This window comes from Frieseomelitta varia, unplaced genomic scaffold (genome assembly GCF_011392965.1).
Source record: "Frieseomelitta varia isolate USP_RPSP 00005682 unplaced genomic scaffold, Fvar_1.2 scaffold_909, whole genome shotgun sequence".
Lineage (NCBI taxonomy): Eukaryota > Metazoa > Arthropoda > Insecta > Hymenoptera > Apidae > Frieseomelitta > Frieseomelitta varia.
The window spans coordinates 648126-661439 of record NW_025110711.1 but is presented as its reverse complement, the minus strand read 5'-3'; the positions used below and the strand labels follow the sequence as shown (position 1 = coordinate 661439).

At 46.4% G+C, this 13314-nt stretch overlaps 2 protein-coding genes across 3 annotated transcripts in view; both read right to left on the bottom strand.

The window, feature by feature from the left end:
• The window catches only part of LOC122537455 (nesprin-1-like), a 32442-nt gene extending 22652 nt beyond the window's left edge, over window positions 1–9790 (bottom strand). The window contains exons 1-5 of the mRNA XM_043670621.1: window positions 9702–9790; window positions 3018–9055; window positions 2248–2944; window positions 1829–2128; window positions 775–1731 (exon numbers count right to left, since the gene is read on the bottom strand). Of these exons, the coding sequence (XP_043526556.1) occupies window positions 775–1731; window positions 1829–2128; window positions 2248–2944; window positions 3018–9055; window positions 9702–9707 (7998 nt within the window). The 5' untranslated portion in view covers window positions 9708–9790. The remainder of the gene's footprint in view (window positions 1–774; window positions 1732–1828; window positions 2129–2247; window positions 2945–3017; window positions 9056–9701) is intronic.
• Window positions 9791–10244: 454 nt separating this feature from the next.
• The window catches only part of LOC122537454 (nesprin-1), a 78340-nt gene continuing 75270 nt past the window's right edge, over window positions 10245–13314 (bottom strand). Inside the window, exons 39-41 of one of the 2 annotated variants that reach the window (XM_043670617.1) lie at window positions 12649–12753; window positions 12210–12509; window positions 10245–11455 (exon numbers count right to left, since the gene is read on the bottom strand). In XM_043670617.1, the coding sequence (XP_043526552.1) occupies window positions 11252–11455; window positions 12210–12509; window positions 12649–12753 (609 nt within the window). In that variant the 3' untranslated portion in view covers window positions 10245–11251. Of the gene's footprint in view, window positions 11456–12209; window positions 12510–12648; window positions 12754–13314 lie in introns of those variants that run through there. The other variant, XR_006308628.1, reaches the window with a different exon arrangement.

The following is a 13314-nucleotide window of genomic DNA, read 5'->3' as shown; positions in this document are numbered from 1 at the left end:
GTTCTCAGAATCCCATTAGTCTCCCGTTAGTTGTGAAGCTTATTTTGGAATGTATATTCGTCTATAGAGTTACGTACTAGCTCCTTCAATTGCGAACGATTGGAAGCGTCGAAGGCGTGCCAGTTCATTTTTATTCTACTTTGAAACACACTTGGAATATAATTTGTAAAAAGATTATGTCAACTTTTCCGAATTCTTGCGTTACTTTTCAACTGTTCATCACTTAAGACAGTTCCTAATTTATTGTATATTCTCTGAAATACACTTTATTTCCCCCTATTCTTTACTTTTATTATTAATTTTTGTTGTCTTATTTTCAATTAATGAAAGTTGCCCCTTGAACGGACCGAAGCTTCCAATATCAGGTTCCCAGAATCCCAGTAGTCTCCCGTTAGCTGCGAAGCTTATTTTGGAATGTATATTCGTCTATAGAACCGAGTTACGTACTAGCTCCTTCAATTGCGAACGATTGGAAGTGTCGAGGGCGCGCGAAAGCAGGCCGGTCGATACCATTCGGTTAGTTATTCAAACTTCTGCAAGTTTTAACGCATTCCGAGGCCCGAGAGAGACTTTCAAGGAATGTTCGAGCAGTGTTATTACGAATCTCGGATGCCTCGAATCGTTTCATTGGCATCACGATGTTCGATCGCGATCCTTCCCTCGCGATTAACGAGAATTAGCTCGCGTGACGTAACCACCCAATCGAGAACAATGCAAGAGAACTGTACACCTTTGATTACCTGCCAAACGATCGATACAGAGATGAAAACTTACCTCTAGCCTTTCGGTAGCTTTCAGTAGCCTTTCGTAATCGACAGAGCCTTGTACGGTCAACAACTCCATCATGTAGTCAGCTTCCTGTACCGACTGTTGCACCATCTCCAGCTGTTTCTCAAATCTTCTCCATAAGGCGAGTCTGTTCTTCAACAGAGTTAACAATCGTGTACATCTAGCTTCTAAATTCGTATGAGTGTCCTGAAGGTTTGAAATGTCTCGTTCGACGCTGACCGGCGACACCGAGACCCTCATAACGGTGGGCAGAGTGTGCAATAATTGTCTGAGGCCCATGATATCCTGCCATAAAATAGCGAGCTCGTCAGCGACGGTTTGACATCGATCGACGGCAGCTGCGACCACGTCGCTTCCCTGTCGCTCGCTTCCCTCGCACTGATCCAATATAGACGATTGCCGTTGATGAGCTTTCCTAACGCGACTGAGGCCACGCTGGATCGCCTGAAGCCTCTCCCTCACCAACTGTGCCGCGTCCAACTCCTCGCTAATTTGACTTTCTATTCTTCGAGCTGAGGACAGTAGAACACCGACTTTCTCGCTCTCCGCCACTGGCAGCAGACCAAGGCGACCCAGCTCGTCTTGGATCAAGCAGATTCTGTCGAACAAAACGGTCAAACGTTCGATGTACAGATCTAGCTCCTCCTCCGTCTTTAGAACACCGTGGAAACTGTCGACGGTTATTCGCAGTTCGTTCAGTTCCCTTTCGAGGAGCTTCAGTTTCTCGTTGGACGAGATGTCCCCCGAAGAGATGTTCCGCGTTACTCGTTCGTGGATGTTGTTTATCTGCTGCGAGACGTCGTTCCAACGATCTTGCACCTCACGATGGAACTGCCTCTGCAGCATCTCGTCCGACAGCGGGATTATTCGCAGGGCTTGCTCAAAGCTGTTGCTAGCCTCTTCTCGAATGTTGTTGTGGACTTCGTACTGTGCCTTCAATTCCTATCGAGAGAGAAAAAAGAAAGAATGTCCGACGCGTGAAGGGATTTTAATGTTTGATTTTTTTTAATCGTCGGAACGATTCTCTCGATTCACTCACCCAGAATTGACGTATATGACCACCCGAGGGATCGCGAAGACTGACCAATTCCTTCTCCACCAACGTCATCCAGTTTTCCAACCGGTTCATCAGCATTTCCTGGTTGCACCAACTCTCTCTGAACGATAGCAACTTTCTCAACGACGACTCCACGTTGTCCTGAAGCTTCACGATAACGTCCAATGCCTCGCCGTAACGATCCTCGGGATCTTCGATGTTCACCAATTCCTGAAGATTACGTGCCACGTTCAGAAGCTGAATTAGTCGAGCGTGATGCGTCGCAACGTCCGTCGCCAGAGACTGAAAGAAAACGCACAATTAGTTGTATCCTCTGCTTTCAATGAAAATTGAAATACAGGTAATTGTATACTAAGTGTGTCGAATTTATTTGCATTTCTAAGAAAAAACTATTAATTTACCTGGTACAACGAGATGTACTGATCGTAATCGGACGACGTCACCGTCTGGAGGTCGGGAACTCGTTGATGAGCAACTTGGAGCCACCCCCGCTCCTCTTTCACACCCTGCTCCAAGAGAATCCATCTAGACGCAGCGAGTGCCATTTGCTGAGCCCTGGACGCAGCCTGGTCTAACAACGATATAGCTCTGCCGTGCAGCTCCTCGTGAAGATCTGCGTATTTAGTCCTGGTTTCTGGGTCCAGGTTCCCTTCCAACGATTCCAGAATCGCTCGACAGTGGTTCAAGTTGACGAAGAACTTCCTGTGCTTCTGCATCTCCTCTTGCAAATGTTCCAAACTCATCACGGAGATGGGACTTTCCAGCAAGTTCTCCGCGATTTCGGTGATCTGAGCGAATTCACGAAGAGTCTGCTCGTATTCCTCGGCTAGGGCCAACAGTTGGAGAAGACGTTCACGTTCGATGCATACTCCATGCTCGATTATTTTCGTCATCTCGTGGGCCGCGTACGTCTCTTCTGGAATATGTTTCCCGGGATAATCGCGTAGCAATTCGTGCGAGGCGGTGAGTAACGTCGCCGTCTTCCACATGTGACACTGGTTCATAGTTTCCAGTTTGTCCAGCTCCTCCAGCTTCCATTTCGTAGACGCCTCGAGTTCGATGAGCTCGTTCAGACGTCTTCTTTGTTCCTCGATTAACCTAACAACAATAATAAGAAAAAGTTGAAATTTATTCCGAAATTTATTGCTACAAATTTCAATAGAGACCGCACCTGTACATGTTGCTCACGCCATTCACGAATTCGTCCCACCTAGCGAGTTCACTCGTGAGATGTTTCTCTCCATCGTCGGTTGCGTCTTCGATCATCCTAACCTGATTCAGAAGAGCGTCCAAACACTCCTGCAAATTATTTCTATCTTCCCCTGGGTAATTCGCCTCCACCAATTTCCAAATATTATTCAACTCCTGAATATTCTCTTCCACGTTCTCCACTTCGTCCTTCAGCTCGACGTAAGTCTTGTCGTCGTGAGAGGGACCGCTGGGACACTCTTTGCTCAGGAAAATTCTATACTCGATCGTCTCCAGCCAAGTGGAGATCGTATCCACGACGACGACCAGAGTTTCTTCGACGGTGATCGCGTCTTTTTCCTGCGCGGCATCCCTCAAATGCGACAGCTCCTTCCTCACCTCGGCAGCTCGTTCCTCAGCTTGCTTCTCGTTCGCTATCTTATCAAGGTGAGCTATGCGAAGGATGTTCCCTAGATGACTCGGCTGTTTGGCGTTTCGAAGGTTCTGCATTCGATCGGAGATCGCTTTGGTCGTTTGGCTGCTCTGAGTGATTTGATGTTGAGGTTCGTACTCTGCAGCCTCAGCGAGTAAGAAAGCTTTCGAACTCGCGCTCTTCTGCGCACTCGGCGCAGCGTGGTGGGACAATTCCCACGAAGACTGATCCCTTTCTGGCTTCTTCGAAGACTCGCTGATAATATCCGCGTAGGTCTTAACCCTCGGTCGATCAGCTTCCTGTAACACTTCTATCGATTCCATAGGAGAAAGTGGTTCTTCGGTCGTGTCCATCGGTTCAGGCGAAGGCATGTGTGGAATAACTGGCGTCTGTTGTCCTTCCAATTGATCCTTGCCTAACGTCCATACATCTTGCGTCTCTTCAATTGCCACTGGTTTCGTCGTTGTAAACGGTACGTCAACACTTTGTACAACATTTTCTTCAATTTCATGCGCCTTCTCCTCCGGCACGATCTTGACACCGTCTTCCTCGAAACCTCTGTTCGAACCAGCTTCACCAGGAGGAGACCTATCCTTGCCCACGTTCCTCTTAGCGACGTCGGAATAAGACAACCTCAGAGACACGTCTCGCGACTCTATCGGTTGTCCAAATATGGATTCCAGATCCTTTTCGCTCGTCGCGGAGATTTCGATGGTCTTGTGCCTCCTCTTTCGTTTCTGTCTCCTTCCAACGCTGTCGTCTATCTTCCCTCCGGAGCTAGTGTCCTCCGTAATGGTCGTGTCTTGCGAGCTATCATAGCTCAATTTGCTCGTGGTGTCAGCAGTGGTGTCGCTAGCAGGGAACTCTACAGTTGCCTGCAGACGTATTTCGAATCCAGCGTTCGCAGTTTCGGTATCCTCCTCCATCGAAGGCGCCGTCGATTCCTCCGTTTCTTCCGCTCTCTCGGAGAGACTCCGCAATCGTTCTGCAACCGTCGACTCCTCCTCTTTGACAGATTCTTCCACAACAGACGCCAGTTCTGTTACTTTCTCGATCTTCGTCGTATCCAAATGTTCCTTAGTTTCTTGTACTTGTACATCAGGTGCTACTGGAATTTCTGTAAGTTTCAGAGGCGTCTTCGCCTCCCCGTCCACCACGTCTATCACGTTACCTTCATCGTCTATCACGTTACCTTCATCGTCTTCAACCACCACTTTCTCCTCTTCGGCAGGAACTTGCAACACGCCGTTCGTCTGCTGCGAGACCGTCACCAGCAACGGTTTCTCTTCGTCGACGATCGTTTGCGCGTCACGTTCGCGAGTTTCGGGAATGATCTGCACATTCTCTTCAGCGTGCGGCACCAATTCGCTCGTCTTTATCTGCACCGAGCTGTCCGAGGTCTCTATCCTCTCTGGCGCGACAGTCTGAGACTGTTCGTCCATCAATTGCTTCCCCTCTTCCAAACTGGTCTGAGAAGACAGTTCGCACACTTCGACTTTTTCCGGAGCGAACGTAACCGGGCTTGTCTGTATCATAGTTTCCTGAGTCGGTTCGGGCAACATCGTCTGCGACTCGGTTTCTTGAGTGTCCACCTGTCGAGGACTTTCTTCCGGAGTCGTCTGCGTTTCCATCGCCTCGAGCGAAGGTTGCTCTGTCAGATCTGCTTGAACGTTGAAGTCCAGAGTGACTATCTCTGGGCTACTCGGTTTGCTAGTCTGTGCTTCCGTTTCCATGGTCCGAGGTGCTTCAGGTGTTACGGTTTGAGTGGCGATACCAGTTAGAATCTTCTCTTCGCTCGGTGGTGGAGTAGTCTGTTGTTCAACGGCGACCACCATTCTCTCCGCGGTTTGCGTTTCTATCTCCGTTGACGCCGGCATTGGCGATGTTTGCGCCTCGATGGAAACCACATCCGTCGCCACAGTTTGAACCTGAGTCTCTTCAGTTTCGATCGGGACGTTGGCTCCTTCAACGTCTTCGATCGGACTGGTTTGCACGGCGTACTCCTCCACTTTCTTCTCGGCAGTCTCCATCGTTTGAGTACTCGTTTCTTCTATTTCAGGCGGCTCCTCGGTGACAGCCTGAACGCCAAAGTCCAAAGCAGGTAACGGGCACGTTTGCATTTCGGAGTGATGTGTACTCGGTTTCTCAGGTTCCTCCTCCGGCACAGTTTGCATGCTGACGTCCAAAGTAGACAACGGTAACGTCTGCATCTCCGTGTGAACTTCCTCCGCTTTCGGTGATTCAACCTTCTCCTCCTCGAGCGAAATTGGAGGAGAAGTTTGCACTTGTTTGTGAACTTCATCGACCTGTGGTACCTCGGTCTGCTCCTCCAATAAATGCGGCGAGGTCTGAACATAAATTTCCGACACCTCTTGTTGCTTCGGTGACGTGGCAACGGAAACGTTGAACTCTTGAGGAACGGTCTGCGCGTCTGCCTCGCTTAACGCGACGGCTGGTGATCTTTCGACGTCGACGTCCGCCCGCTTCTTTTTCTTCTTTTTCTTCTTCGTTGCCTTCGCGTCCTCGCTTTCCACTCGTCGCTCCCCATCCGCCAGGTCGTCCGTGAACGCCTCGTCGTCGGAGGTGGTCTTTGGGAATTCGGTCTGCTCCTCGTCCTTGAGACTACGTATCCTCTGCTTCCTCTTCTTCTTCTTCTTCGTCTTGATCGTGTCCTCGTCGTCCGGCGTAGTCGTCGACACTATCGTTCTGTCCGCCTCGTAACCGTCTTCCCCTCCCGACGTTCCATCTTTCGAAGATAGCTCCAGCTCTTTAGATTCGAGCATCTTCGCGATGTCGGGCTGCGGTGCCTCGCTGACGTCGTGCTTCGAAGAATCGGACAACGCGACGTCGATCTCCGTAGAGTCTGCGATATTGGATGCCAGAGAGACGTCCACGCTCGATCTCGTCTCCACGAGCGACCTGACATCTTCTTTCGCCCCTTCCTCGAATTCGATCGCAGGCTCAGTCTGGCACTCGTCCTCTTTCTCCGACGTGATCACGTTGTCGGAAGTTTCTTCTTTCTCCGAAGTGACGGCAGACTTGTCGGTCTCTTCTTTCTCCGACGTGACGACAGACTTGTCCGAGGTGAGGACTCGTCTCTCCGAAACTCCGACAGACTTGTCCAAACTGACGATTTTCGGCTCGGATAACGGCGGAGAAGTTTGCACGATCTTGTCGTGGATAACCGATTTGCTCTCCTTGTCCGCCGGTAGACTGATGTCGACGTCCTCCTTCACCATGCGACGAGGAGCCCCTTCCGGCTCGGCCTGACTCTTCACCGACACCGTAGGCTGCATCTCCTCGCCGTCCTTCCTCACAGCCAGTGATATCTCCACTTTGTGGAAGATCGGTTTGTATTCCGGTTTCAGGGCTTCGTCCATGTAATCGTCGACCGAATAATCGATCTCCGGAACGAACGAGTTCTTCACTATCTGCTGTCTCACGTGGATAGGCAGAGCATCCGATTGTTTCTCGTGCGTTTCACTCTCCATCGGTGCTGGAATCGCTGAGGTTCCAGCCTCTTCGATCTGCGCGGGTCGCTCTTCTGAAACGTGAACTGTCTTTTGCCGATCCTCTATCGACGACTCTGATGCCTCTCTCGCCGACGTTTCGATCGAGACCTCTCTCGATGGTTTTCCCTCTAGTACATCTACGGTGCCTCTAGTGTCTTTATCGTGCTTTTCTACATCTAACGTGCGACCTTCTAGCTCGATACCGGGTGTTTCGTCACGTACTGGTGCATCGACAGACTTACAGGTCGCTTTAGTGACGCTCGCCACGTCCTCCGACACGATCGACTCGACCGAAGACTTTGCTAACTCTTCCTGTTCCTCGGTCTCGCGTATCTTGACCTCTTCGCCGATTGGACTCTGCAACGCAGCAGACGCTTCAGCATCGATGAACGCCTGGCTGATCGACGATAGGGGCTTTTTCTCTTTTACCTCGACCAGGAAGTGCTCGTGCTCGTATTTGTCCACTGGTTCCACTTTCTTTTCGACGGACTCTGGCTTCGAACTTTCGTCGTCCAGTTCTTGGATCTGCGACAATGATTCCTCGGGCGTTCGTTCAGGAGATTGTTCCTTTCGAATGTCTGTTATTGAAGGTGAGACTAGACTCTCCAAAATTTCCTCTGGCGAGGTAATTCTCTCTTCCTTCCTGTCGCGTTTCTCCCTGTCAGTCAAGGGTCTCGATTCTACGTAGGACGTGCTTGGATGCATGTCTTTAGCAAACGCTCCAAAGAACGGTCCTTGCATGGGCGCGTCATCGATTGTAACTTCTTCTATCTTCAAATCTCTGCCCTTATCTTCTTCGACTTCCTTCTCTTCTACCTTCAAACCTTCGTCTTTCTCCAGTTTGACTTCCTTCTCTTCCCTGTCAGTGACTTCTTCAACCAAAATACACTCCGGTGTTCTCCCTTCGCCTATTCCAGCATCTCTTCCAAACTGCCTCTGTTCTTCCTGTTTAACCACGTTGATGCTTATGTGCGGAATGTTTTTCTCGTCGATTTCCACTTCCTCTGGCTCCTCTATGATCTCCTCCGTGGCAGTCTCTTTGCCATCTATGATCGTCACTTTTCTGATGATTCTCCTAGTCTTTCTGACCACCCTACGGGTAACTTGCTGCACCACAGCGTGCACGCTCGACGTTTGTGCCCGATATTCTCCACCCTCCGTCAAGAGACCCTCCTCGAAAGGTTGCGGGCTGATGTCTCGAATGTGACCCTGGGTCACCATGTGCGTGTACTGCGGCGCTGATTCGTACTCCTCCACGTTGACGTCCTTGTACGGAGTACCGGTAGTCACCCTGCCGCCGTAGATCTGTCTCGTGGTAGTTTCTATCGTGCCGTTCGGCTTCGCGGTACTTACTGTCACCTGTTGATCCCTCATGGTAGCCTCGGAGAAAGCTTGCACCACGGACGGAGCGTCCCCGATCGCCGTGGACGTCGAAGACACGTGTTGCTGAGTAGTTTGTCTACTGGTCACGGTGGTTCGCCTCAATTTCCTAACGATTATCCTCTTCGAACCGTCCTCGTCCACTACCACTTCGGTGGTCACGTCGTCCGGCTCGACCAGGACAGTCTCGAACGATTGCGGTGCAGCGTGAACGATGTTCAACTCGCTGGTGGTGTTTTCGGTGTTCGTGGGATCTTGGTACTTCATGTCGACCACGATGTCCTCGGTTGTCGCTTCGGGATGACGTTCTTGGACGACTTCCTGAATGGAGGTGGAAGGTACGTTCTTCGTGGCTATCTCGATCACGTCGTGATCGCCTTCCGTGGTCTTCAGGATCTTTATCGTTTCCTGGGTCTGAACGTTCTCGACGTTGGGGCGTATCACGTCCACGGTTTGCGTGGTCAGTGAGTGACATTCCGTCGAAATTGGGATTCGATTGGTGGATGTCTGCTTGGTCAGCTGTTGCGGTTTCTCGACGACGTCGTCCGCTAGCAGACTTTGTCCTGTTTGCAGGGAAACGTCAGCTAAAGACGGCACGCTTGTTTCGAGGGACGAGTGAATGGAGGGCGCCTGATCGAGGGTAGCGTCGTCGCGGTCTGACGTTTCCTCCGCTTGCGCCTCTTCGTCGCAAAGCTCCTGGAAAATTGAAGAGAACGATTCTGGTTCAAGATCTACCTGTCTGACGATCCTGGATGCCGGTTCTTCGATTGTTGCAATGTGTCTTTCTTAATAACCTTTCGTCGCGCGTTTCTCTATATAAAAGCAGAACCTCAGCCGCTCTGCTGTTGCGCGTTGTATAAATATTTGTATAATTTTATTTTCGACAAATGAAAAAAAAGATGGAAACTTTCTAGCTTAACTTAATTTATCAGCTCGTATTAAAATTTTTTATTCTTCTAGCTAAATGTAACATATCTTTATCAATTGTGCAATTAAGAGTGAAACATAAGTTGAATATAGAGTGTAATTTATTTTTATGGATGATGAAACTGAAGCTCTAATGATGAAAAGCAATTAAATTTTGCCACTTGCATATTTCCCTCGTGTAAGTTTCAAATTCGAGGATGGCGGAAATTTTACTTCGTTCTATCATTCGAAAAATCTGTTGCATAATAGGATTTGACAGCAGTAGCGTATAGATTATGATAAATCCTTCCGTGTTATGGTAGCAAAATTCAATGCACCTTTGTTAATGACAGCACCACGTTAATCACTAGCTTGTTACGTTGATTGTTACATGATTTGGTCTTCAACTACTATATCTCGATCGGTACAGTTGTACCTGCATGGTGTCACGAAAATGGATGAATTATTCAGAAAACATGATCATCGAGGAGCAAGAACGAGATTACCCGCAAACAAGAACACTCCGCGTAACACTGTCGTATTTTTAACCCGAAATGAATGCTACGTTCGACTTTATTTTAATACGTTTATTTTAGGCACGCTAAATGATCCACGTATATTATATAAATGCAAAGAAAAATGGAACCAGCGATTTATCGATCGAGACCGTAACATTGAACGACTCAAGATTTTTACGACTGAGGATCTAATTACAAAAAAAAAAAAAAAAAAAATAACAACAAGAAGAAAGAAAATAAAAATAAAGAATAAGCAAATAAAGAATTACATTGAATGGAAAAAATGATTAAAAAATTTTTAAAAGACACTTATTTCAAATATTTGCGTAGTGAATTCCAAAAGTCGTCGTTATTTTACACATATACATATATACACGAGTACATATACATACAGTTCGAAGATTTTTCTTGGTAATATATATATATATATATCGAGGGGGATAAATAAAAAAGGGGGGAGATGGGGATTAATGAGAATACTTTAATTACAGCATGAAAAAAAAGTACAGAGTAATTGTATTAACATTCCATAAACAAATGCTGCACCTAATATAATTATATCCATTACCTTAAGCTAGAAGGAACATAAAGAGTGAGAATTCATACGTGTGTATAACTAAATACACCATGAAGTTGTAAGAAGAGAGTAAACGATGACAGTGCGATGAGTGTAAAATGACGGCGTAATGGCGGGCTAAACATCGCAGATAATCTTTCGTAAAATGAAACTTTGCGTTGTCATAAAAAAAAAATTAACGATCTCGAAGCTGTCGACTAACACTTGATATTTAACCCGTCATAGGTGTTGCATGTGATGAGAAGCCCAGGTGAAAACTAAACGCAATGGCACGATGAAAAGTACATAAAAATGTATATACCCTTGTCCCGTCATAATTTACCCATTAATAAATATCGTGCAAAATGATACGTGATAAACATAAATTACTACGTTGAGAAGCAGAAACAAGAAAAGAATGTTACATGCTTACATCTAACTATATATCACTCTATTACCATTGTTTTCTACAGGCTGTATCATATGTATATCATTTTCAAATATACATACTTCGTATACATCCTCGAGGATCTCTTGATTTTCAATCGACACGAGACTGAATAATCTATTTCATTTAATTTTCAATTTAAAAATAAATTAGAACTTGACTAGAAGTCGACTAGAAATGTCTCGACAAAAATTGTCTGCGTGTTTAAAATGAATCGATGATGCTATGCATGTACGTTTTATACAAATATTGTATGTACATATGTATGAACAAATGTGATCTTTTCCCATATTTCTCACTTCTGCGATTTTGTTACCACGGCGTACGAAGCATGATTAATTGAAAAACAAGTGTATATAATAAATATTTGCTGTTTCAATTTTAGTCTCTTTTTCTTTCTTGCCGTTTGAACTTTATTTCGTACGTGCTAAAATTCTCTGTTTCCGTGTCACCGTGATTATACTTCACGAGACTGTTGCGCGAAGACCAGCGAAGTTTGCGAAAGCCCCCGAGCATTGGAAAACGTTGGATACCTGCTGCCTTTGCTGCAGACGCGACATCACCTCCAACAGCGCATTCTTCAGGACCTTTGCCAGCGTGCTGATCTCTGGCAACGATTCAAGCTCCGATACCCGCTGCGCGTGACTGCTCAACTCGTCCTGCAAAGCCTGTCCCCGCACAGAGACACAGACAGACAGACGTTTTACGTGCGTGATCTGATCTCGCATTTCGTGGTTTCGTTTAAAAATAAATCGCGCACGCCGCCATGCTAAAACGGGGGATTACGAGATCCGCCAACACCGGGAACAGTGTCCAACGCGTTGCGAACAATCACGATCCGACGTTTGCGAGTATTTTTTTTTTTCTCTCTTTCTCGACAACGCGTATCAATACGAAGCGTTACGATATGAAAATTCCGAGGAGATGAAATGCAGGCGATTTCAGGAGGATCGAGAAATATTGGAACGACATCTGCATAATCGTTGGAATTCTTTCGATCATTCATACTTGAAATGGGAATTGAAAAATGTCTCAAAAAAAGCTCAAAGATAGTACGAAATTTTCACTTTAAAATACGATTATAAAATGATTATAAGCAGGGTCAAAGTAGCAATTGTAGCAATCACGTTGTATATTCTTCGATTCCCCGTGTAAAATTTGAAACGTACGCACACGGATGATGAAGAAAAAAATAAAGCGTTATGATGCGAAAGTTCCGAGGAACACGGATGAAATGCAAGCGATTTTGACTTGTGTTTTGACTTTAGAGACGAGTGCAGGAAATATTGGAACGATGTTTGATCGCTCATAAACACGCGTCGAATATCCTTCGATTCTCTGTGTGAAATTTGAAGTGTCACTGTACCATCTCCCATCACGAAGACTGAAACTACTAAAAAATGTTATTTCACGTGAACGCACCTTGTTCGTGGCGGTCGGCTGCTTGATACCGGCCACGATATTCTTTAACCAGCTGTCCGTTTCATCCAAGAATTTCTTGTACTCGTGGATATCGTGGCCGCGTTGCTCTTGTTCACCACGCGCGCCCTCGAGGGTGGCGCGTCCTTGTTCCGCCTGTGACAATAAGGTAGCGACGCGGGACTGAACTTCCCCTAGATTCGACAGAAGCTTCTGAGCTTCCAGATCGGCCGGAATTTTACGCAACTCTTCTTCCAGCTGGCGCACTTCTCGATCGTATCCTTGGAGCTCCGTCGATAAATTCTACAAATCATTTTCATCGTTTCAATGTCACCGAACAAATAAAAAAAAATCCGATAAAAAAGAAACGAAATTCTGAATATTCTGACCCGACGAAAGAAGAAACGAAAAGAAAAGAAACGTTTACAGGGCATAATCTCACCGTGAGCGCAGATAGCATAGAGTCTATGCTATCTCGTGGCAAGTAGGTCCCTTTCAGGTTCGAAACGCTCAGCTGTAAAACCATTAGGCGCTCCTGTATGATGTCCTGTAACACAGGCACGTATTAACGAAGCGTCGAGTTTGTTCACCGCGAAGAAAATATGCCGTGCACGTTCGATATCAGCCTGTTAATCTGATGGATTAGAGGAACTCGTCGAATTTGCAAATCGTAATACAAGGGCACAGGCAGAAACACATAAATGTTCAAGTATTAAGAGGATGCTGAAAATTGTTCTGATACTGACGATGAAATAAATTCGATGGATAGAATGATTCGTCCATGCAGGTTCGAGAAATGAATCAAGATTAAGATATATTGTTATATATAGGGTCTCTGTTATACTAGTCTCGTGTATATTCTATATTTTTCACAATTGGTAAAGCTTTAAAAAGTAAGAAAAAAAAGGTGTTTAAAAAATACAATGTATTACGTAGTAGTTCAAGAGGGATTTTTGTTGATCGTAATTACGTGGACGTAACGTGTCGTGTGACTACGAACAGCTTCCTTGAACAAGAATAACATTATTCGACGTTGAAAGAAAGTAAGAGGATCATTTTCTTGTCGATGATCTTCCTTTCGAAATCAAGTATATATCTCGCGCGACTT